General features: G+C 47.0%; 1 protein-coding gene across 5 annotated transcripts in view; it reads right to left on the reverse strand.

Annotated features, from left to right (window-relative positions):
- The window catches only part of Slc12a8 (solute carrier family 12, member 8), a 149,675-nt gene that overhangs the window by 34,068 nt on the left and 89,812 nt on the right, over nt 1-25,795 (reverse strand). For all 5 annotated transcript variants that reach the window (XM_006248423.5, XM_063270314.1, XM_039088051.2 and 2 more), the window contains 4 exons: nt 22,514-22,601; nt 20,582-20,669; nt 10,311-10,457; nt 3,012-3,633 (listed from right to left, as the gene is read on the reverse strand). In XM_006248423.5, the coding sequence (XP_006248485.1) occupies nt 3,012-3,633; nt 10,311-10,457; nt 20,582-20,669; nt 22,514-22,601 (945 nt within the window). The remainder of the gene's footprint in view (nt 1-3,011; nt 3,634-10,310; nt 10,458-20,581; nt 20,670-22,513; nt 22,602-25,795) is intronic.

A 25,795-nucleotide genomic window follows, 5' to 3' on the forward strand; every position in this document is an offset into this window, starting at 1 on the left:
TCAGTGATGGACGGCCAAAAGCACCAAGGGACAAAAGTTCACTATACTGTCATAGCCAGGAAAGGTCTTGTTTCCTAGATCTGATAAGAGATGTATGATAAAGAGATCATCTGTAATCTGCCAGGTATGATGACACACATTTATCCCAAGCATCCTTGAAGCAGATGCAAGGGATTTTTTTTTTTCGGAGCTGGGGACTGAACCCAAGGCCTTGCGCTTGCTAGGCAAGCGCTCTACCACTGAGCTAAATCCCCAACCCCGCAAGGGATTTTTGTGAGTGTAAGACCAGCCTGGTCTACAGGTTCTGGGCTAGCCAGGGCTACACAATGAGACTCTGTCTCATAAAACAAAGCACAAACAAAAAAGCAATACAGATAATATTTAACCACTGAAATGCTAACAGTAGAAGAAGCATTTTGGCTGAGTTTTATGGGTTTTGTTCTGGGAGTGGGATTGGGGGTAGTGGAAGGTAAAGGGAGGATAGTATGGGAACGTGGGGACCACTGTTCCTGACATTTTAGAATGCCATTTGGCTTCTTAAAATATACACATATAATTTTGATAAAAATAAAATAATGAAGCGAGGTGGTGATGGTACACGCCTTTAATCCCAGCACTGGGGAGACTGAGACAGGTGGATCTTTGTGAGTTCGAGGCCAGCCTGGTCTACAGAGTGAGTTCTAGGACAGCCAGGGATAACAGAGAAACCCTGTCCCGAAAGACCATAATAATAATAATAATAATAATAATAATAATAATAATCCTTTACATTTTAATAACACTCCTACCACCAAAAAGTGTTCTACCCAGTTAGAAGTGGGGAACTTAGTTGGGAGGAGAACACAAAATGCTTTTTTTAGCCTTCTCTTTCTATGACTTCTGTCTCATCCTCTGCTCATGCCTACCTGTACAGATTTTAGGAGATGAGGAAATACAAAGAGCCTAGACATCAAACACGCACAGTCCCCTGGAGGTAATATCAAGTCATGCAAAAAATCTGCTCAAACTTCTCTATGACCCCACCGGAAGTCTTCAGTTGTAAACTGGCAGATTCTGGTATCTATGACACCGCATGGAATAGACGCGTGTAAGTCCGTTTCTGTCGCTGTAACAAATACCTGAGAGAACCAACTCAATCAATTACAATTTCAACAGGAAGTGTCCTCCAAAAGGTCTTACGTGCTGAGGGCTTGGCCCCAGCCTGGCAGAGCTACTGGGAGGTGACTGGATCAATTAAATCGGTGATGAGTCCATAGTGAATGGGCTCTTAGGAAATGGGTCCTGATTGGAGGAGGTGCGTTACTAGGCCCCTGATTCTTTTATGTTTTCCTCTCTCTGCCTCCTGAATGCCATTAGGTAAGCCTCTTCCCCCTCCTATGCCTTTCTCCTGTGATGCCACCTTGCCACAGGCTCAAGCACATGGGGGTCTGTGAGTATGGACAGAAACCTTTGTAATGGTGTGCCCAAATAAATTCTTTCCCCCTTAAGTTGTTTTGTCAAGCATGCTTTCAGAGTGAGAAGAAATTTTAAAGCAAAATGGTTTATTCTGTCTTGGAGGTCCACGATTAGTTGATTCCACTGATTTGTGCCTGCTAGTAGGGTAGCATGCCATGGTGGGAACATGTCATAGAATAAAACTTGCTTATATCGTAGGCCAGAGACCAAGGGAGAGCAGAGAGAGTACCAGCAGCCCCAAACCCTCTTGACAAGCATACTTCCAATGACCTAAAAATCTCCCATCAGGCTCCTCCTCTTAGAAGTTCAACTACCTCCCAATAGTACCATTCTAGGGCCATGCTGTAGGATGATGTCATTATATAGGTGAAGGCAGGTACAAGATAGAATGAGGCCTGTCATTGGACAAGAAGGAAGGATGGGCGGGAGAAAAGTTTTAGAGAGAGGAGATTAGGAGATTGGAACAAGAGAAAAGAGAAGCAGCTGAGAGAACATGGAGGCGGATGTTAAGATTCCTCTCTGTACATTTATAGATTGTTATGAATATTCTTAAGGGATGGATGTGTACAGGGCTTTGTATGTCTAGATGAGCAAATTATATCTTATCAATTGGATCGGAGGTTATTGTGTTGTGTGCTCTTTCACATGGCGATTTAAGTTCAAGAGAGTGTGTGGTGTCTAGACATGCTAGCCCACCACAGAATTGGGATGTATATGTCTAGCATGGGGACAACCTGCCTTGGGAACTAGACAGGTAAAGAGATTGTTGCCAGGCTCAGAGAGTAGCCATTGGCCGTGTGATATGGGATGGAGCACAGTGGGTGAGATGCTTTGCTGACTGGTACCAGATATCTTGGGGCACTACGGTGCTGGACGTAGTGCAGGATAAAACAAACCATTTATATATATATATATATATATATATATATATATATATATATATATATATATATACAGTAATACCATGCATTTAATATGGGACATTAGGTGACATTCCAAATTATAGCAGATTATAAATCTCCTAGGACATGGCAGGTCCTCAAGATAATGTTTCCTCTGTCTCTTGGGACTTCTCATGTTCTACAATAGCTTTCTGTATGACTTTGAGCTTGGAGATTTAAGGAAAGCTAGACTTCTTTAACTACTATCCCTTCTTCCTCCCATGGTGCCTGGTTTAGGAGAGTTCTCTTCTGCGGACAAACTGAGTGAGCCCTTTAGCAAGCGGGAAGAGGCGTCCTTGTCGAAGGCTAACGTAGTCTGACTCCCAGGGTTATGCTTCTGCTGAACCCTGAGCGAAAGGACAATGATATTCAATTTCTAACTCTGGCTCCCAGCTCTCATACACATAGATAGAAATTTCTCTTTCTAAAATTAGCTAGTGTATGTATAACAGGGTAGAATTGGAAATAATTTAACTGGCATTTAAATTTCAACATTTTGAAATAAATATTAAAATTACCAAAAATTATGAAACCTGGGTTGTAATAACTGGGTAGTTGAAGCAACTGGTGGACACCCCAAAGTAGGAAGCCCCAGTATCATTCCAAAGCTCTTACCTTCTCCGTTCGCTCTAGGCTGGGTACACAGATCAGGGACAAGATGGTCATGTGATTCACTCCTAGAAGTCTGCTGGTTCTGATAGGACTCTTGCTCTCCACAGGAGGCAACCGACAACCTCTCAGAGGCCCCCATAGAAAAGGACAAAGGAGACTCAGCATCCAAGAGGAAGCTATCTTGTAGGGTTTGCTTGGCGTCTTTCTTACACTTGTGCTTCTGACTCTTTAGGACCTGGTTAACGTCTCTTGACCTAGGCTGACTCTCAAGTCCCCCTATTGGCTGGAGGAGCTGATCCATGTCCTTGGTGAACTCCAGCAGGGTACCTTCAGAGAGGCTTCCGGCAGGGGTGTCTGAGCCATAGCTGGGAGCCTTGTCCTGGAGCAGGTGCTCAGAGCAGTGCAGAGCATCCGGGCCTTGTCTGGGCATGGGCTCAGGAGACTGGGCGAGGCCGCAGTGAGCCATGGAGAGGGCGAAGTAAGAGTAGTCCACTGCGATGTAGGTCAGCATGAAGTTGATGGTGACCACGGGCGCCAGAACATTCACCTGACCCACAAGGACAAAGGCCATGGTCACCAAGCTGGTCAGGCAGATGGCTGCTACGGGTGTTTTATTTGGCCCTTTCTATGAGAACAACAACAACAACAAAAATGCAGAATTGTGAAATTTCAGATAGAAAGGTTCTGAAACTTTATAGTTAAATGATAAAAATCAAATGTAACACCTCAGGAACTTCTCCCCAGAGGATTATTCACCTGTAAACTTGGAAAAATCATACCCAACTCTCGTGGGGTCAATGCAATAGCATAAGCCAAACATGAAGACCCAGTAGCTCCTGAACACCAGAGGCCTCAGGCAACATCACCATTAACATGGACTCTGCGGAACAACTTTGGAAGTCTCAGTGTTGCAACTCCCCCGAATAGAAAGCCCCTATTGATTTCAAAACACTGACCTCCTCCACTTACCCCAGGCTGGGTGCACAGCTCAGGGTCAAGTTGTTTAAGAGAACCCAGGGGGTTGGGGATTTAGCTCAGTGGTAGAGCGCTTGCCTAGCAAGCGCAAGGCCCTGGGTTCGGTCCCCAGCACCAAAAAAAAAAAAAAAAAAAAAAAAAAAGAGAGAGAGAACCCAGAAGACATAGCAGGAAAATTCTGGTAACATACATGTGCATGCGCTCACGCACACATAGTTACACTCTCCTCTCCTAGAAATTATCACAGCCACTCATATGGTTCTGGGGCCAAAGCACTGTTCACATCTCAGTTCCATGTTCTTCTTCTGAGGATCTATGTTCAACTCAGCTGCCCCTTTACCTGGCTTCTCTTCCTTTGCCTCCTTCTTCCCCAGCTGCTCCCTTTCAGCCTCCTAGCCCACGCCCCATGCCTCAGAGACTGTATCTAAAGTAGCCTCCTTGCCTCGTCTCCCAGACTATCTCTTTTCTCCACCTAAACTCACTCACTACACTCCTACCCCCCACTCTCCATCCCACCCCCACCACCCCACTCATGACGTCAAACATCAGCCTTATGTCCGCACTGCCCAGCTTAGAACTTCCAGTACGCAGCACGTCCAGCACTCCTCTGGAATCAACTGGGGCTTGTAAGGGTGGATCAGAACCCATGCTGGCCTGAGACCCTCTCCAGAACAATCCTTAAAAAGGAGAAAAGGAAGGAGGAAGAGAAGGATTTTATAACGTTTGGAAATTAGTTTTGGGTGCATTTATTAAAGTAGTGTAGAAGATTCTAACAATAGCATGCTATGAATAAAGTAAGTCCTTAGAAACTCACAACTATAAAAGAAGTTTCGAGTGAGCTGCCAAAAATGCTAGTCTAGGCCAAGACCCTGAGGTGAACAGTTAAAATGGGCCAGTGAAAGCCGCTCTCCACCAAGAGACCAGAATCCACAGACTGGACAACTGTATGGAAGACAGACAGTGAATCCCTCCGCATAACTGGAGACAGACAGACAGACAGGGCAGTCGAGGTGGCTCCGTAACTAAAGGTGTTTGCCAGCCCGACCGACGGCCTGAGCTGGAGCCCAGGACCCACGCGGTGGGAGGAGAGGACCAACTCTGAAAGCTGTCCTCTGATCTCCACACACACACGGTGTAGTTTAAAGTAACACACACACACACACACACACACACACACTGAATAAATGTGTCATAGAATAAAAGTCCTTTTCAAAAGGCAGCCCACTGGACCAAATGAGTAAAAGATCCTCGTCAAAGACTTAAACATGTGAGAGGACAACCAATCTCATCAGCAATCAGAACACAAATGTACCCTACAGTGAGACACCATTCAATACTCATGAGCACGGCAAACATGTAAAAACACAGAGGACTCGAATGGCTCTCCCATCTGTATAGCGGCATCAGTTAGGACAAACACCCCGAAAAACAGCTGAGGCTGGTCACCAACTGAGGTCAGGCTCATCAAGCAGACGAGACACTCCAGTAATGGGAGTGCAGTCTGGGCTAGTCTAAGTTTACACCCAGCACAAGCAACAGCCACAGCATCCCCAAATAACAGGCTCTACTACAGCACAGAGGAAGAAGATGCTCACAAAGATACGGATGGGGGAGGGGGAATAGCTAAAAACACACACACACACACACATCTCACATTACCACGTCATACACATCACACACACACATCACACACATTATACACATCATACACATCACACACATTGCACACACACTCATCACGCATACATACACACACATTACCCACATCATATACATTACACACATTGCAGACATTGCACACACACACACATCACACACACACATTATATACACCATACACATCTCACACTCATATCACACAGACACACACACATGCACACACATCACACATTACACACATCATATACATCGCACGCACACATCACACATATACACACACATACACACACTCACACACACTCACACACACATTACACGCACCATACACATCTCACACACACATGATTCCATATACAGACTGAGTGTTCTCAGTGTAAAAATTCTGTATCTGAAATGACAGAATTCTAAAATTCTGTATTCGATTAGCATGGAAATTGAATTGGGAAATCCCACATCATGAAACTTTGTTTCATGCCTAAAATGTCTAAAAATGTTGTGTGTAATTACCTTCAGGCTGCATGGCTAGGTGTGTATGAAACACAATTGGAGTGTAAAAGTGCTATACCATACACATAGGAATATCCCAAAATATAAAATAAATAAACCTCTGAGATCTTAAACGCTTCTGGCCCCAGACAATAAAGAGAAGAAATGGCCAGTCTATATTAGAAGGTTTCAAGTCCAGGTAAGCTGTCTAGAGACACCTTAAGGAAGCAGAGTCGCAAGCTGCAGTCCCCGGGCTGAATCCGGGTTATGCTATGAGCTACTAGTGCCTTAGCATTTTAAAACAGCTTGAGGGAAATCAGAAGAAGACTTTTCTGTTGCATGAAATTCAGACTTGTGTCCTTGGTTGGGGGTTGGGTACTCTCTGAGGCAATTTCTGAGCATCAACAGCAGAGAAACTTTCTGGGGCAGATGGCTGCGGGTCCCACATCTAAGGTGTGTACCATGGGACGAAAGAGCTAGGATGCTCATCACAGAGGTCAGGGGGTGTGGAGGGAGAGGGAGGGCCCTCACTGGTGAGGGGTTGTGGGGAGGTCAGGCTGGCAGGGTTCCTTGGTGGAGGCTACAGGGTGCTTACCTTATAATTATTCTTAAAACGGTTTACATTGATTTTGTGAACTTTCCTATTGTGTTTGTCAACTGTACCTCAATAATGTATCTAAGTTTCTAGTGTTCTGCCATTTAGAAAGGAAATAAGCAAATGTAAGCAAAATATGTGACGACGTGTCTAGGACCGGAGAAGCTTCTGAGGTGAGAAGACACATGGCAACCTCGGAGAAACATCTGTAATACAGACCACGAAGAGTTAATCTGCCTAGCAAGGAGCTTCTAGAAATTGAAAACAACCTCAGCGACAGGAAAAAAATGACAAACAGACACGTAACAGGAGGAGATGTTCAGTTTCATTCACGGTGAATTAGACACAAATCTTGGGATCCTCCTGATAGACCATTTCTCACTGTACATGGGCAAAACCGTTCACGTAACAACGAGCCATAGATCTGCTCCTCCCTACCACCGCCCTCATCACTCAAGGCAGTAGAGCAAATGGGGTTCATACTCGGTGTCTAAATATTTACGTATACGGACCAAGCTAATAACATAAATCTGAGCAAATCTGTCTCTCCTCCTTCCTTGGCAAACATACCTACATGATAATGAGGAAGGCCAGGCTTAGAACTCTTTATTCCTTGGCTGTTCGTTCATTCATTCATTCATTCATTCATTCATTCATTCATTCATAAACAAGGTTTCTCTGGGTAGCCCTGGCTGTCCTGGAACTTGCTCTGCAGACCAGCCTGGCCTCAAACTCACAGAGACCGGCCTACCTCTGCCTCTGAGTGCTGGGGTTAAAGGTGTGCACCACCACCTCCTGGCCAGCCTTCCTCATCAACAGATGGTCATGCCTAGGGCCCACCCCCATCTCTTTGTGGACCACAATTGGGGAGGGGCATTAAATAATAATAAACATTTGTTATTAAGTATCAGTGATCTTCTTAACTTTGGTTAGAGAAGTTTATTTTTGTTTTGTTTGTTGTTTCACAGTTAGCTGTAGCTAATGTGGAGATACAGAACCAGCCAGTGAGGAGAACTCGGGACTTCTGAGTGTTCCGCCCTCAACAGGATGTCTCTACCAACCCCTCCACATCACAGCAAAGAGGATGTCTTGGAAAAGGGGTTGGGAAGAATGTAAGAGCTGGAGGATGGGGAGGAGTCCTACGTAATGCCTTCCTCTGGCCATGGCATAGCCGCCATGCTCACAAACTGCAACTGTAGTTACCTACACAGAATTGGTCAACAAGACCCATCAATACTCCAGCCGGCTGCACTAATGGGCCTCAGTGGGTTACAAATAAGAGGAAAAGACTTGAAAATGGAGGCTTCTTGGAGGAGGGCAGGAAGTGAGAGTTAGAGGGGGGTATGATCAAGATACAATGTATCTTGTATGTGTCTTGTATTCCTGGCACCCAGGTATGTCATTGCCAGGAATAAGTAAAAGAATGGTTTAAAAACTATCACACACACAAAGACTGAGTCAAAACATTTGCCGGTACAGATGTAATTATACCCATACAGTCGTAGTAGCAGAGAGGAAGAATCATCCACTTTAACACTGTTTACTGGAAGTCACTCATGCGTGTATCAGTCGAAGGAGAACTGATTAAATAAACTAGGTCACAGAAACATAACAGAAAGAGAATGAGAAAAACCCTCTTTAAATTAATCTAGAAGATGGATTTCCAAACCACATATGAAAGTTGAAAAATGCAAGGTATAAGCAACATACTGAGAGAACTGTCTGTTGTGTGAAAATAAGGAAGGGAAAGATTCCATTTGGAAAACAACCAGGCAGGGAGCCTGAGGAGACGGCTCAGTCAGTAGGTACCCCCCACATAATCATGAGGACCTGAATTCAGATCCCCAGCACCCAAGTAATCTGCACATAGAGACTTGCATCTGAAACCCAGCATAGGCTGCTGCAGTGTAGACGGATCCCTAGAGTTCATTAGCCAACTACTAGCTGTATCAGTGAGTGACCTTGCTTCAAGAATAAGGTGGTGTGGCCAGAGAGATGGCTCAGTGGTTAAAAGCACTCCATCCTCTTCCAAAGAACCTGGGTTTGGTCCCCAGGACACTCATGGTGACTTCTCTAAGTGGTCTTGATATGTTTGTAAAGTGTGCATGGTGCAGAGGGAGGGGGGTACTTCAGTGGGCCCACGCTGAGGCATCTACCCCCACCAGGTACCAGACATATGATGGGTCTAATATAAAATAGAATTTATTTGGGGGCATGGGATGGGGAGTTGAGAAGGGAATAAAGGCAGAGAAAGAGAGGGGGAAAAAGAAAGACAGAGAGAGGGGGTAGGGAGAGAAAGGAAGAGGTGGACCTAGAACAGGTGAAGAGAGAGAAGGAGGAGAAAAAAGGAGAAAAGGGTCAGAGAGAAGAGAGGCCCAACAGTCCCTTTTATAGCAAGCCTGGCCTACCTGGCCTACTGTTAGATGGAGTCTAGCAGGAATGTTAACCTGGTAATAGGTCTTCTTGACCACATCTACATGTGCTTGATCTGTCTCTGTTTCTGTCTCTGTCTGTCTCTGTCTCTCTGTCTCTGTCTTTCTCTCTCTCTCTTCCTCCCCTCCCTCACACAAACATATAAATAAACAAATGAATAAAACCAGAAACATTTGTACATACAACCAGAGAATTCTAACAAAATTTGGCAGCTCTGGGCTACCTAGTGAGACCCTGTTTCAAACATCCAAAGGGGGATGGAGAGGGAGGAGTTATGGTGATGTAAGCTGGCTTGGGATGAGGCTGGAGACAGAAGGGACTAATAATGCAAAAACAAAGTGTAGTTTTAAGTTTAGCTTACAAGCCACAATACAGAAAAGTGGGATTCCCTGTGTCTATATCTAATGGACTTCAGGAAAACCTCTTTTTACCATTCCAGCTGTCACTCAACCCCGTGATTCAGTATCAGTTACAGTTTGGTACATGATAGTTCATAGAGAGTCCATAGGCCATAGTGTGGGGCCTCATCAAACAGCCACTGCCACTGCTGCTGCCACCACCACTACCACCACCACCACCATCACCATCATCACCACCATCTCCATCATCATTACCACCATCATCACCACCGTCATCACCATCATCATCACCACCACCACCTTCACCACCACCTCCACCACCATCATCATCACATCATCAGCACCACCATCACCACCACCATCATCACATCATCAGCACCATCACCACCACCACCACCACCACCATCATCATCACCATCAGCACCACTACCACACAGTGAGCTGTGGGAAAGGCAGAGCTGCAAGGGCCTGTTCTTTTCCTAAACAAGGAAAGAAATTCTCTCCTTTATGCTAACCTTGGAGGGTCCTGGATATGATTTTAACTGAAGGAAGGACCCAGCTTCACAGTGATGCCTGTGATATACATTGTGATATACATACAAGATGCTCTATGTAAGCAGCTGACCTAACACACTCAAGGACGGGGCTGAAAGATACAAATTCCATGCCCCGCTTCGTCTCACCCTAGAGACCAGAGACACCGATCAGAAGCTTATGCATCAGAGAGACAGAGATGGAGACAGAAAAACAGAGAGAGGGGGGAGAGAGAGAAAGTAAACAAAATGAGGCACTCACCCCGTTCCCCAGAAAGGCGAGAGCTGGAATCACTTTGTCCTGGGCGATGCACTGCAGGATCCGGGGGGCTCCATAGAGTCCCCCCATACAGGAAGCCAGGGATGAGATGTACAAGCCCAACAGGAAGAGGAAACCAACCAGAGATACCTATGTGAGGCAGATGTCCCACCATTACCAAGGGCTGATCCTGAATGGCCTACAGTGGCCCCTGTGTCTGGGTTACACAGGACAAATTGAAGAGAGCCACTACATGAAATTAGGCTTCTCAGCAGCAGGGGATCAGCCTCTCAGGAACTGGACTTTGACGGCCTACTTGAAGCTCTTTTTACCTCCTTGAAGCTCTTTTTATCGCTGCACCAAAAGCCACATTTAGCAAGTCAATCTCCAAATACCGAAACTTACCTGATCAGGGTTGTACTGGCTGGTTTGTGTCAACTTGACACAAGCTGGAGTATCACAGAGAAAGGAGCCTCCCTTGAGGAAATGCCTCCATGACACCCAGCTGTAAGGCATTTTCTCAATTAGTGATCGAGGGTGGGAGGGCCCACTGTGGGTGGTGCCGTCCTTGGGCTGGTGGTCTTGGGTTCTATAAGAAAGCAAGCTGAGCAAGCCAGGGGAAGCAAGCCAGTAAGTAACATCCCTCCATGGCCTCTGCATCAGCTCCTGCTTCCTGGCCTGACTTCCTTTGGTAATGAACAGCAATGTAGAAGTGTAAGCTGAATAAACCCTTTCCTCCCCAGTGTGCTTCTTGGTCATGATGTTTGTGCAGGAATAGAAATCCTGACTAAGACTAAGGGGTCTAGGGGTTATTTTAAAAGACCCATCACCTAAGCAAGTCTCAACCATAAGAGACTTCCTGGTTTGCCAGGCATGTCTCCAGACTAAGTTATGCAAAGTCTCTGAGAATCCTTCAAAAGAGTAACCCCATAAAATCTCAGATAACAATCTCTGACGAAAAGCTGCTTTAAAGCCAAGGTCACTCCAGGCTCATGCCAGATACAACGGCTCTGCTAAACTTCTACTAGCTCCTGTGCTAGGGCTTGCCCTCACCCCTCCCAAAGGCAGAACCTATGGAACAATTAGGGGACTACCAAGGGCGGGGCCTAGTGGGAGTTCTTCAGGCCTGGGTATGTGCTCTTGAAGGGGGATTGAAGGGCCTTGAACCCTTCCTTCCTTTTTGCCTTTGAGAAGAACAGTTTTGTGATGCTACACATTCACAGCCATTACCACATGGCATTCCTACAAGAGGCACAAAACAGTAGGTCATAGAAGGAATCCCCTAAAACCAACGCAACATAAGACTTTTATTACATTTTATTCATTTAGTGTGGAGGTGTGGGGTGAGAGGGATTCCATAACAGGTAATGTATCAGACAGAGAACCTGTAAAAACTGATCTCTCCTTCTACCATGTAAGCCCTGGGATCAAACTAAAATCATTAGACTTGACTGTGTCTCGTTTCCTGTCGAGCCCATCTGACAGGCCCAAACCTTTCTCTTTATAAATTAATTGTGTCAGGCATTGTGTGAGAGTGATCTGGATCTGACTAATATAGTTATCTGAAGACCAACACTGTTTTGTGAAGAGATTTTACAAACATTTACTGATTTACTACTTGTTTGAAGGAGTGTGCTGTGCCCCTGTATGCCTATGCAGGTTGGAGGGTAACCTGGAACAGAGGATAACTCGGAACAGAAGTCCCCGCCTTACACTTTGCAGCAGGGTCTCTCTTATTTGCCTCCGCACTGCAGGCATATTGTAGGTCAGATGACTTGCAAGCTCCTAGAGGAGTCTCTTTCCTCTACCTCCCATTTTGTTGCTGGAATCTTGGGATGCCTGACATGTGACTTGGGCTTTTCGCATGGATCCCAGGCCTGCAGGGCATGAGCTGAGCCTCTGAGCTTCCCAGGGTCTAACCACTGTTGGTTGGCTTTGTCTTCTGAGACGGAGTGTTACTATAAGCACGGGTTGTTCTTAATTCACAACACTCCCACCCCCACCTCCCAGATTCTGGGATTACAGGCATGCCGTGCCAGCCAGTCAAACCATGGCTTGACTCTTCCCACTCCCCTGGCACACCTACTCTGTTTCCAGCTATTTACACTCTGCTTCTTCTAGCTCAGCCTCGGATTCCTCATTCCCCAGCCCATGCCCCTTAGCCCACTATCTCAGGCTAGTTCATGTCTTACATGGACTCTACGCTAGTTCTCAAACTGAGCAGGCTTGGCTTCATTGCAGTGCCTCTCAAACTCCTGGCTTCTGGGCCCTATTCTTGGCATTTTGGATTTAGGAGGCGTTGAGAGGTGCCTAAGAATATGGATTTCCAGAAGGTTCCAAGGTAACGTTGATGCCAGTGGCTAGAAAGCACACTTTGAGAACTGTTGGCTGGCTATGATTCCAGTCAGCATCTCGTAGTACCTGTGAATGATGCCCTAGGCCCCTAGCAGAGTGACAAACTCAACCCTGATCCTAAAACCCCCAGCTACGGCAACTCCTATTGGCTGATAAGCAGACTCTGTATGTCCCTGAGTCCCTTAGTCCCACTCTACACAACACCTGCTGGTGCCCTGCTAATTAAGGATTGTGGTCGAAGTCTAGCATTGTCTGAAAGCTTCTGGGCTCCGTTCAAAATGGAGGACTCCCTTCACTAGCAGGGCTTCCCCCTTTTCTGACCTTAACCCTCACATGCCTCTACCTGTAGAATGTCCCATAGACTTAGTTAGATTACAGGGTTCAACTTCTTTTCTCCTGATAAGAACCCACTCGGCTAGCACCTGAGATTCCTGGAATGGCTCCCCATGCTAATGAGACATCTCCGATAGTCTAACCCTCATCCCCAAGTCACAAGACTTCCAACCCCCTGACCCTGTGGGAGCAGGGAGTGTCACACTTGCTGTTGGGACCCTGTATCCACATTCCCTAACCTGCCCATCGCTCAACGCTGAACATCAAGAAACAGCACAAGGCAGCGGACCGATGGCTCAGTGGTCAAGAATGCTTACTGCTCTTGCAGAGGATGTGACTCTGACCTCCACAAGCATCTGCGTGCACACGTGCACATGGCGCACATACACCCATTTGGGTACATGCGCATACGCACGAATTTAAAAATTCTTAAAACACAAAAGACAAGCACAAACCCCATCTCCTCTGTGAGTCATCTCACTTCTCCTCATCCTGTGGCTGCTCTCCAGCGTCACGAGGCTTACCACAGGCCTACCACGGTCTCTTCTACCCACTGTGATTTTTAATTAGGTGGACCCTCATGATCTTTCACTCCAGCGTTCTCGGTGCCCAACAGAGATATATAAATGGCGGATTGATTAATTAACTAATTAATGTAATCCACAGCCCACATATCCCACATGTGTCAAGAGGCAGAACAAGAGAAGACAAAACTGTTCTCCTTGGCACCAACTGCTGTTTACGCAGTAGTGCCCCTGGTTGAGCCGTGAACCTACCCTTGTCTGGGCTTCAGGAAGCCTGTCTTTCTGGTACCTGGCAGCCCTTCTCCACACTGCCTTAGTCTGGACGTAGTGGTTGGAACTGTGCAGCGACTGCTCATTTGCATAAATATAACAGATGGATTAGATGTAACTTTCAGCTTTGTCACGTGCCCCCTGACTGTGGAGGATTCTCCATCTCCCATTGTCCTACCCAGCTTCAGGTGTCACCTTGACACAGTCCAGAGTTATGTGAGGAAGTCTCAATTGGGGGACCACCTAGATCACACTGTCTGAGACATTTTCCTAATTGCTAATTGATGTAGGAGGACTAAGTCCACTATGGGCAGTGCTATCCCTAGGCAGTTGAGCCTGAGCGACCACTGAACAAGCCAGGAAGTAGGTGTTTTTCCACTGGTTTCTGTTTCAAGCTTCTGCCTTGGCTGTCTTTTTTTTCTTTCTTTCTTCTTTCTTTCTCTTTTCTTTTTTTCTGAGCTGGGGACCGAACCCAGGGCCTTGCGCTTGCTAGGCAAGCGCTCTACCACTGAGCTAAATCCCCAGCCCCTGCCTTGGCTTTCCTTAATGATAGACTAAATCCTGTAGGCAAATCCTTCGGGCATAAACACTTTCTGCCCAAGGTGGCTTTTGGTCAGTGTTTCACCATAACAAAAGAGATTCAAACTAGAACACCTATGTTTTATTTCCTTGTTTCAGCGATTGGATAAGTCCCTGTGGTCTAGTCATACTGCACCCAAGACCCGTTAACCAACTTCCTGTGTCACAAATTATCGCTAAAATAATCTGACCGATAAATCCTGTACCTCTCTCAGGATTCTTGATCTGAAAGCACTTACAGACAACAGGGCTTGCGAGATGCCTCAGCAGATAAAGGCATTAACTGCTAAGCCAAACAACCTGAGTTTGAGCCCTGCAACCTGCAAGTTGTCCTCGGACCTCTGTGCATGTGGCCCTTCCCCTATAGATATATTTTTTTTAGTGAGTACATCTAGAGGACACTGGAGGTTCACAGTCCTCTCTAGGAGCAGGTCAGTTCCTAGAACCCTGCACCCTGCCAATGACCTTCCCCACGTCATTAGCATTCATTCATTACACATGAAGTGTTCATTGATCTAATCTCAGCCATGAGCCCTACTAGGGCTGCAAAGAGGCATCAAAGGGTCTGATCCTTTGGGCTTTTGAATATTAAATTGGGGTCTCACAGCCTGCAAGATGGGAGGTGAAGTGGTCAAAGGCTGGACGAGGCGACATGGTCCACTACAGAGCCTTACTGCCCTTCATTCCCCGTGGGCTGCTTTTCCTGTAGGCCAGGTGGCTCTCTTCTGCCTCTTGCTTCGCTGTTATGGGTTTCTTGGGTGTGTCCTGCCCTTCCCTTCCCACCTTATTATTAGAAATCATTGTTGTCAAGGTTTCCTGTCACTCTGGGTTATTCTCTCCCCTGCCAGAGGGTTAATCAGGTTTGTGGCTTATCTCACCAGCGCACCCTGCACTCCCCTGAGTCCAGTGGAATCCTGTCTCAGCCACCACCTGTAGGCAGAGGCTGGCCAACCAGATGCCTTATCAAAGCCTGGGCAATTTACATGATCTGAGCACAACCGTTAGGGAAACCCTCTGTGGCTGTTTTTCTGTGCATTCTGAGAGGAGCCATCTGTAATTTTTTTGTGTGTATCTTCTTTACATCCTATGTTGGGAACTTAGAGAGAGAGAGAGAGAGAGAGAGAGAGAGAGAGAGAGAGAGAGAGAGAGATGAAATTTTACCTAAAGCATTTTGAAATTTTAACTCAGTGACTCACTTCTCAGCCTTCAGAATCGCCCCAGAGATCCTGACTCAAGAAGTCCTCAGCGGAACACAGGCTCTGATTTTTAAAAAGTCTCCCGGATGATACAAATGGGCAGTCGGTGTGAGGAAAACTGACTGCTTCTGACCCAGGAGGCTAGGAAAGCGTCCTTTATCGTCTCCAGAGGATGGGCTCTGAGTCACCAAGGATGTGTGGCTCTGGATGCTCAGGCGCCTGGTATAAAATGGCCTAATATCCAGATAAAATTTATCTACAACCTGTCACTTGCCCTCTAGCTTACGACATATAATATCTAATGCAAATGGTTGGATTTGTTGGGGATTAATAAAGAGAAGAGCTAGGTTTAGAAAGAAATGCAATTCAGGGTGAAGTATTGAGACAGGGTCTTGCTATTGTAGCTCTGGCCATCCTGGATCCACTGTGTAGACCAGGCTGGTCTCTAACTCACAGGAGAGATCAGCCTGCCTCTGCCGCCCTAGAGTGAGATTAAAGGTGGGTTCCAGCACACCCAGCTGCCAAGTGCAAATTTTTTTCTGATTTTTTTTTTAAACTAGGGGTTGAATGTGTAGACTGCATGCATGCAGGATATGTGTGTATGCAGCTTCCTCTCTGTCTTGCTCTGTCTCTCTGTCTCCCCCGCCCCCCCTCTCTCTGTGTAACTTTTTCTTTTCATTTAAAGCATGGCCATCCATGGGAATGAGACACCCTAGTCTACATCTCCCCAGTGCTGGCTGGACCCCAAGAACTCGATCAGTGTCTGGCTCCATGGTCTCCATGACACTGATGATTTCATCTTGGGCTTCCTTCCACAGATTCCTCCCACAGATTCATCCTGGGATTCCTCCAGAACCTGTGGGCTGGGGTCAGAGCCAGGACTGCCCAAGCATAATAGCTCGTTTACGTTTGGTTGAGGAACTGTGTTTAGAATGGTCTGCTCACTTACGACTCTTAATAGAAAACTGTTATTCAGCCTATTTTTACAAATTAACTGAAATGTTGGCCCTTTCCTCTTTCCCGGCTGAATCCTGGCTCTTCCTTTAAAGCTGTCACCCACCCGTGCATTTTGGCAGCATTTACTAAGGTTACTGTCTGTCCTGGAACGGAACAGGCTTGGCATAGGCAGATGCAGGAGGAGACCGTGCCCCTTTCGGTCCCAGCTCCCACAGGATCACGTCATTTTCACATTAGTGTTTTAATGAAAACTTAAAACATATTGGTAGACATGGGAATGAGGATTTATTTTGCGCAAATATGTGTTAATGATTCTTAAAAAATTAAAGGCAACATCCATGCCAACACACACACACACACAAAAGCTATCTTTCTAAAATGTTATATGGATGTAAACAACCCTAGTTATTTTTCCAGTGACTACTCATGAAAGTAATTAATTACATTACATATATTATACATGGCTTTCTGCTCTTGGTCCTCCTCAGGCAGTCCACTGTGTCCAGCCACAGAAGGGCTCCCCTACCTCAGTAGATGTCCCTTCTCTTGGAAGACTGGCTTTGCCATCATTTAGAAGGGACTCATTTGACCTCATCTAATTCCTGTGGCCCCTGGATGTTACTGTGGGGAACATCCTGATGCCCCTACAAGTTCAAGTAAACCAAGAAGGCAATGCCTCCACATCCCCAGCTTCCTCCCACCTCCCATTTCCAGAAATGTGTTTTCCAATATTCCTGTTACTCTGCAGATTGACCTCTGTCCCCAGCCAAATTCAACCTTCACTTGGCAGTGAGTGCCCACAAAAGAGCAAATCCTGCTTCATCTCTGAGAGGCAGGGCTGCCTACGACCTGAGTAAGGGATGGGTCAGCTGGTGGCAGGTACTATGGTGGGCACTGAGCAGATGCCTACAGCACTCACCAGCCATAAGCTCTGCCCATCCCAGGGATGGCATGCAATATAACACAACTGTGTCACGGGCTTTCACAGTCCCCCGGATACTTGGAGCCACGAGCAGCCTGAAGGATTAGGGCTGACTCTGGTTCAATTTCAACCCATAATAGAGACTCTTTGGGGTCTTCTCGCTACCTCGTTTGCTCTTACCCTGGGAACTGGGATTTCTTAGGATTCTTGGTTCTCTTGACCTGTTATAAACACCCACTTCCAGAAGTGTGTGCAGACTTATTTTTTGTAACATTATTTTTTTTTCCTGTTCTTTAGTATTCTCTACCACAGACAATAGTGGGATTGACAACTTTCATATTGAATTAAACACAGAGGACACAAGGTGGGACAAAGTGACTCTAAAATAAATGTCTCCTCCTATAAGGATGTCCCTCTGATGAGTGTGAATAGATTAAATTTTAATAACCACACTGTGATTTCAAAGGCTCTTTCACAAGGAAAGACAAAGAATTAGAAATAGATCAGAGAAGCTGCAGGGACTCCAGACAGAAGTGGCCCAGCTGCCCTGGCACACATGGTAAAGGACTGAGAAAACCGGGAGCCATCCAAGAGAACCGTTCCAATGGCAAGCACGGGTGGGGCCATGTGAAGGAGCAGCAGAGACAGCGTGTTCAAAGCCAGCTGCTCTCGTATCTGAAGGTGATAGTGGGGAACAGATGCAGTCCAGCTTAGACCCCAGACCTATCTGAGACATGAACCTGAGCTGAATGGCTTAATAAAACTACATGAGAGTGATGGACTGTCCATAGATACCTCTAGAAACTGGCATCTCTGGGCTCACACGGCCCAACTGTCTGAATGTAGTGCCTACCACTGCAGCCACTTCAGACCCAGAGGGAGACACTGGGGGAGAGAGGGTCTGGGAAAGGATCTTGGGTGATCCTTTGAGGGAAGAGAATGGTGGGGTGCTCTGCTCCTGGAGTTTCCCTTGCTGGTCCATCCCTGTTCACCCTGCATCTTCTGAGAACCAAGAAGAGTTCTCTTGCTTTTCTCCATGGGCCTTCACTGCCTATTCCAGGAAAAGGTCTCTGTGTGCCCTCTAATCTCCATTCCTCACCCTAGCATGTGTACATTCCCATGCACCAGGGTCAAGCATGGCCTAGTGGCTGCTGCCCTCTGGCCTTCCTACCTGTGTCACTGTTCTGGACCAGTGGCACTCACAAGAAAGTCCTCTCTGTCGGCAGGTTTATTGCTGATTGAGGACCTTCCACCCATAAAGGCTATGGAGGCTGCAGCAAGCACCTCTAGAGATGGTTTTGATGTATGCTGAGGTCAGCTTCCTTGGTGACAAGGCCTCCCCTTTGAGCATGCTGAGCTTTCCCTCCAAAGCAGAGGAAAGGAAGAATAGCCACACCCAGCAGGTAATCTGCCTCCCAGTCTAATGAGGGGAACACTGAGGAGGGAGCTGCTGGAGAGGAAGCAGTTTCAGAGGCAGGCAGAGCTACACACACACACACACACACACACACACACACACACACACACACACCCTCAGCTACAGACAAGCAGGTATCCCTGGTGAAGCATTTCTGGATTCAGTAACTTCCTGAGGTTTTCAGTTTCTCATGTGCAGCCCATACTTGCCACACTACTGAGAAAGGTCCATGAGGTGTGTGTGTGTGTGTGTGTGTGTGTGTGTGTGTGTGTGTGTGTGTGTGTGTAAGTGCATGTATGTGCGTGAATGTGTATCTGTGCATGTGTAAGAGAGTGTGTATGTGTGTGTGCCTGTGTGTATGTGAGAGAAAGAGGGAGAGGGAGAGGGAGAGAGAGGGAGGGAGACAGGGGAAGATAAGAGGTTTCTCCTAAACCTTCCCTGCAAGCAAACCTTGCAACCCATTGTCTGAGATTTGGGGCATTAGACCAGTCTTCTCATGACCTGATCACTTCTCCCTTCCCATCCTGCCTCTGTTCTAAGGTCATGACCTCCAGAAATAAGTTATCACCTACACTGAAGTCTACTCACTACAAAAAGAGACCCGAGTGCATGTGGAGATCAGCCTCAAACGCATCTTTAGAAAGTAGTTTTGTCTCCTTGGTCAGGATTCTCCCATCACCGGCCTCCGTGTGCTCGGCTCCACCCCAGAGAACAGTGCAGGAATTCACAAGAAACTCTCCCTACCTAGTCACCATTCTCAGAAAATAATGGGAAATTCAGAGCCTGCTTTTCCTCTGTGAACTTGGGGCACCATAGGAGTTTTAGGGGTTTTTTTTTTCTCTTTAGCAATTCAAATTTTTGTAAGGTTAAGTGATAAGTGCCAAATAAGTGTCATTAGTGTCACATGACCCCAGACCTGTAAAGAATCGATGGAACTCAAGGAATTCATTAATCTGACCTGGTTTGTACTCCAGAAACAAAGATGTTGTAGCCAAACCAACCGAGAGTTGCTGAGATTCCCAGGACAGCCTGCCTTCCTGTCTTTCTCCACGACAGCCTTGCCTAACTGGAGCTGAGAGAACACATCCCCATCTTCTCCTTCCAGCTTGTGGGTTGGGAGATGTACCTTAGGTCCTCGGGCTTAGCAGAAAGAACCTTAGCCCAGTGCTGGCCCTCCTCTTTTTTTGAGACAGTGTCCCTCACTGAGACCTGGGATCACTAAGTAGGCTGGTTGACCAGAAAGCCCCAGAGATCCTGTGTCCTCTCCCCAGTGCTAGAATTGCAGGTTGTGCCAGCACACCCAGCATTTTACATGGATCTTGTGGGAGTCCAGTGGAGGCTTCTGGGGGTCCAGTGGGGGCCTCTGGGGGTCCAGTGGGGGTCGTGGGCTTGCACAGCAAGCATTTAAACACCTGGGCTGCCTGCCCTGCCATTTGTCTTGATTTTTGACATGGAAAGATGACTCTATTATCTAGTCTCCTGCATTTGTGTCCCTCTTTGATTTCTGGAATCTGAATGTAAGGATTCATAGAGAGAGGCTGTGCCTTCTCCACATGCCTGTACCGGAAACCACCTCCCTACCCCCGCCCCACCACCACCACCTGATTTCGTCCTGGGCTAAAGGCAATTCAGATTCCCAGACAGAGTCACAAAAGGAGGCCGTTGGGTGTTGGGTGTTTGAGGAACAATTAAGCTCTTTGGGCAACACAGGATGCACCCACCTTTTCAGCTATCAGGAAGTCAGAGCGGAGGGCCTCTCGGGTACAGACGGCACCAAGCAGGAAGGCAAAGATGATGTAGAGAAACCACCTGCAAAACCCAAGAGAGAGAGCTGCCACACAGCCCAGCCCCAACCCCACCAAGTTTCAGTTTTCTATGGGAACCTGTGTCATGAGAGAAAGCCAGCCATGGAGCCATGGAACTAGGAACATCGGGAAGGGACATTTTGTATTCTTTCTCTTCTAGTGTATTTCTTAGTAAAAAAGAAACCAAGGTAACTGTTTTTAATGATAAATTAAAGAAGGGCATTGAAATGGGGAATGGGAAGCCCAGCTTCCAGGACTTGGCCAGGGTTGACCTACTATGCCACAGCCCATCCATCTTCCTCCAGGAGAAGAAGAATTACCCAGTCATGTCTTGGACCTCTGAGGCCTCTGTGGTCTCTAGACCACAGGTAACAGTGTACTTAAGTGTTTTTGTCAACTTGGTACAAGCTAGTGTTAGCTGAGAAAAAGGAATCTCAACTGAGAAAATGTCTCTGGCTTGTAGGCGAGTGTAGGAGGCATTTTCTTGATTAAGGATTGATGGGGGAGGGTCCAGTCTACTGTGGGTGGTGCCAACCCTAGGCAGATGGTCCTGGGTTGGGTAAGAAAGCAAGCTGAGCAAACCAGTAAGCAGCACCCTCCATCTATCGTCTCTGCTTTAGCTCCTGCCTCCAATCTGACTGCCCGTTATGATGAACCATGATCTGTAAGCTGAAATAAACCATTTCCTTCCCGAGGTCCACATGGTGTTTTATCACAGCAACAGAAAGCAAACTAAGACACAGAAGGGAGAATTAAATGGCACTGCCATCTAGCTGTTCTGTGTGGGTGAATAGGTCATAGTACCCTGAGGTCTATCCATTCCCATCTGGGCAATGACAGAGTACAGCAAGGCTCCTCTGACTTCTGGCTCTGTCTAAAGCAGGACAGGGCACTCATGTGGAACCTCCTCTCTCTCCCTCCCTCCCTCACACTCAGCTCTTCCTGCTCTCTCTTTATGTTCTTCACAATTTCGTTGCCTCCTTGTTTCATGCACAGGGCCTGGCACCCTGGGCCTGGCTGGCAGCAATGGATTCCTGGCAGTAAAATTCACAGGTAGATATTTTAACATTTTTCAAGTACCATAGTTAAAATAGCACAGGCACTGTCAGTGCCTCACACCAGGGTTCTGCCTCTGACCTTACTGCATTTTTGTACCCATTCACTGAAGGCAGGGAGGCAGCCTCATGCCCACTGCACAAGGGAAATAATGGAAGACTCTAGAAGGTAAAATATAGACTCAAGGCCATGTCAGTCAGGTGCCAGTAGCGTAATGGGAACTAAAATTCCAGAAACCAGCAACCCATGGAGGGGGAGCCCCATCTTAACATTTACTTGCTTAACATGTAGGCACCATAAGATGCACATATGGCATGTAGACACCCCCACATTTGCACATACACTCACACTTGCTCCCCCCCCCCCTTTTTTTATAGAAGGTCAAAGAGCCGACAAATGGTATGCAGATTCTAGTCTCTGATTACAGCGTGCTTCCCCTTCATGCTCCCATCATGACCCTGGCAACCCGGTGGTTTTAAAAAAAAAAAATCCCTAAGTTCAAAAGAAGGAGGAGAAGAGGCAGGGTGGTTGGGGGTGGGGCAAGGGAAGGATTTAGTTTGCATTCATGACCCCCTCCTCCCCCTGCATTCCCAGGCAGGGCTGTGAAAGGACAGCGTCTGAACCCACCAGACGTAAATTTTCCAGCCCACCGAGTGTAAAAAGGAGGATTGGAATACGAAGGAGGTTGGTCACAGCCAGGGCACTCTCAGAACAAAAGGGGCAGTCCCCTCCTCTGCCTGGGTTTTCTCTCCCATTCTCCAGCTCAGACCAATTGCTAAGAGGGGAACTCACGAGATACCAACAGCTGCTAGGGAGCCTAGGGGTATGCTGTCAGCAGGCTCCCTCAGGTCTCCTCCCATGTTGAAGCCAGCCATGACTCCTGAAAGACAGGCAGACAGGAGATGAAGTGAGGCAGGGTAGCTCTCCCCAGGGTGGTGCCTTCCTCCCTTCCAGGCCCTTTTCTGGAAGCTACCATTTGCAGGAGTGCATGCAGACCCTCTCCATCTCCCCAGGCAACTGGGGAGGCATCTACAGGGCAATGAAAGGGACCTTTGTGGATTGTGTGCTGAGGAGGAAATCCCTCAGCTACAAAAGCACCTTATCACTTGTTAAGGATGAGGAGGTGTGCTTAAAGCCAAAGGTCCCGATGCCCCATGCTGAGCTCTGCTTGCTGCTTAGCTGGGGCATGCCCAAGTGGCTTAGAAAGGGCAAAAAGACCTGCAGATTTCTAATGCAACTATTTCACCGAGGGTTCACGCACTTCTGGTATCACCCAGCAGCCAGCACCGGGTGCCATGTTCAGAGCTCCGAATGACAAAAATCTGAGGTGAACGCTCTGCCACATCTCTTTACCCTACTACCTCAAGTCCCAAGAGCACCAGTGGAAACACTTGATAGGCAAAGTCACGTGGATCTCTGTGAGTCTATATGGCAAGGTCCTGGATAGCCAGAGCTGCGTAGTGAAAAGAAAGTCTGTCTCAAGAAACTACCCATCCACCACCCCCCAAAAGATAACGAAAATTAATTCACCCGTCATGGTGAGGGACTGATAACAGAGCTGGGAAGGAGGGCGATGTTTTCTTTCTGGACCAACTCAACAGAACAGAAGTGTTCTGAAGTAGAGTAAGGGCCCAGTCACCATGAATGCTCAATCAACTCTTGGTTTGATGGAGAACTTGGCCATGAAACGCCAACACAGCAGGGAGACATGGTTTTATGTGAAGGATCATGGTGATTGTGAATAAAAATGGCCCCCATGGGCCCTAAGGGAGGGGCACTATTAAAAGGTCTGGCCTTGTTAAAAGTAGGTATAGTCTTGTTGGAGAAAGAGTGTCACTGTGGAGGTGGGCTTTGAGGACTCAGAAGCTTAAGCCCAGGTTCGGTGGCTCACAATTCTCTTCCTGCTGCCTTGTGGATCAAGTGTAGATATATTTTCTCTCTCCGGCACCATGTCTGCCTGCATGCTGCCATATTTCCCGCCATGATGATAATGGACTAAACCTCTGAACTGTAAGGCAGCCCCAATTAAATGTTGTCCTTTATAAGAGTTGTCTTGGTCATGGTGTCTGCTCACAGCAGTGACTAGTACAGAAGTGTCCCTGAAGGGGATTTTAGTGGACTCAGGGATGACACAGGTCTGATACCACCATTATTAACTTATATTCAGTCCACAGCACTGAGTAAGAGCTTCATGCAAATTTTATTTTTGTTTAACCCTTACAACAACCACATCAGAAAAGTGGAACGACTTTCTCACTTTATAGAAAAGTTCTCAAAGAAGTTGATTGAAACAGCCCAAAGTCTCACATTTAGTAAACTGCAAAGCCAGGCTTTACACAGGGAAGCAGATTCAAGGGGAAGTTTGGGGCCAGAAAGCTACAGGGTTCTATTTCAAAAGAACCCTGAATGTTGGGCCAAGACTTGGGTCTACATACATTTTTGTCCCAGTGATTCTGCAAGGGTATTGTGCTGGATAGTCTATACTGCCAACTTGGCACAACCTAAAGTCACCTGGGAAGAGAGGACCTCAACAGAAGAATTGCCTCAATCAGGTTGGCCTGTGGACAAGTTTGTGAGGAATTATCTTGATTGACAACTGATGTGGGAGGACCTAGCCCTCTGTGGAAGGTACCATCCCTATACCAGGGGGCCTGGCCTATGTTACAAAGCCAACAAGCAAGCCAGTAATCAGCACTCCCCCATGGTCTCTGATTTAGTTTCTCCCTCTAGGTTCTTCCCTCCAGTTCCCTCAGTGGTGGGCTGTTACTAGGAAGTATAAGTCAAATGTACTGGATAGTTTTTATGTCAAATAAGAAAATGCCTCTGTGGGGTTGGGGATTTAGCTCAGTGGTAGAGCGCTTGCCTAGCAAGCGCAAGGCCCTGGGTTCGGTCCCCAGCTCTGTAAAAAAAAAAAGAAAATGCCTCCATAAGATCAAGTTGTAGACAAGCTCATAGGACATTTTCCTAATTAGTCATTGATGGGAGAGGGCCCAGGCACTGCGGGTGGGGACACCCTTGGGCTGGTGGTCCTGGGTTCTATAAGAGAGCAGATTGAGAAAGCCTGGGGAAGCAAGCCAGTGAGCAGCATTCCTCCATGGCCTCTGTGTCAGCTCCTGCCTCAGGTTCCTGTCTTGTTTGAGTCCTGTCTTGACTTCCTTTGATGATGAACATCGAATGAACCCCTTCCTCTTCAGTTTGCTTTTTGGTTATGGTGTTCATCACAGCAATGGAGACCCTGACTAAGACACCGCACGAACCCTTTCCTCCTCTGATTTCCTTTTGGTCAGAATGTTTTATCACAGCAACAGAAAAGCAAACTAGGACAGGTATAAATAAAGATGTAACCAACAATGTTTATAAGTACTTGTTTGGGGCAACGAAAATTATGTAACTATCTCACGTCTGAAACTGGGGGATGGTGGTGTATGCACCTGTCAGTAAGAGGATGGTGGTGTGCCTGTCAGTAAGTACCAGGCCTCAGAGAAATGTGGGATGTGCTGTGAGACAGATAGGTAGCTGAAGCCATTGTTTAAAGAGGCTTAGCAGAAACAGCATATGGTATACTCCCACTGTAGCCTGAGGTGTGGGAGGAGGGAGAAGGAGGGGGAGAGGGAGAGAGGCACGGAAGAGGTAAAGAACCTCTGTCCATGAAAAACTTGACACACGAAGAGTAGCCCCGAGCTTGAGCACCCAGCACCCAGAGGAACAGAGAAGAGTCCTGTACAGCTGTAATCCCAGCCTGGGGAGATGAAGACAGACCGAGCCCTGGGGCTCCTGCCCAGCTAGTGTAGCTGAATCGTCAAGCTCCAGGTCCAATGAGACCTTGCCTCAGAAAACAGGAGGAGAGCGGCAGAGGGAGACACACAGCGTTGACCTCTGGTCTTCACTAACACATGTGACTACGGACTCCAGAGGAACTAGAAGATGATGACAAATGTTATATTATTTCCACAGGATGGAAGAACAGATTTGATTTCTTCAGTTTTCGATGTTGTTTGCATTTCCCAGCATTTTACAGTGATCACTTTTCTTTTTTCTTTTTTTCTTAAATCTTATTTGTTTGTTTCAGACAGA

The sequence above is a fragment of the Rattus norvegicus genome, chromosome 11 (genome assembly GCF_036323735.1).
Source record: "Rattus norvegicus strain BN/NHsdMcwi chromosome 11, GRCr8, whole genome shotgun sequence".
In the NCBI taxonomy this organism is placed as follows: Eukaryota; Metazoa; Chordata; class Mammalia; order Rodentia; family Muridae; genus Rattus; species Rattus norvegicus.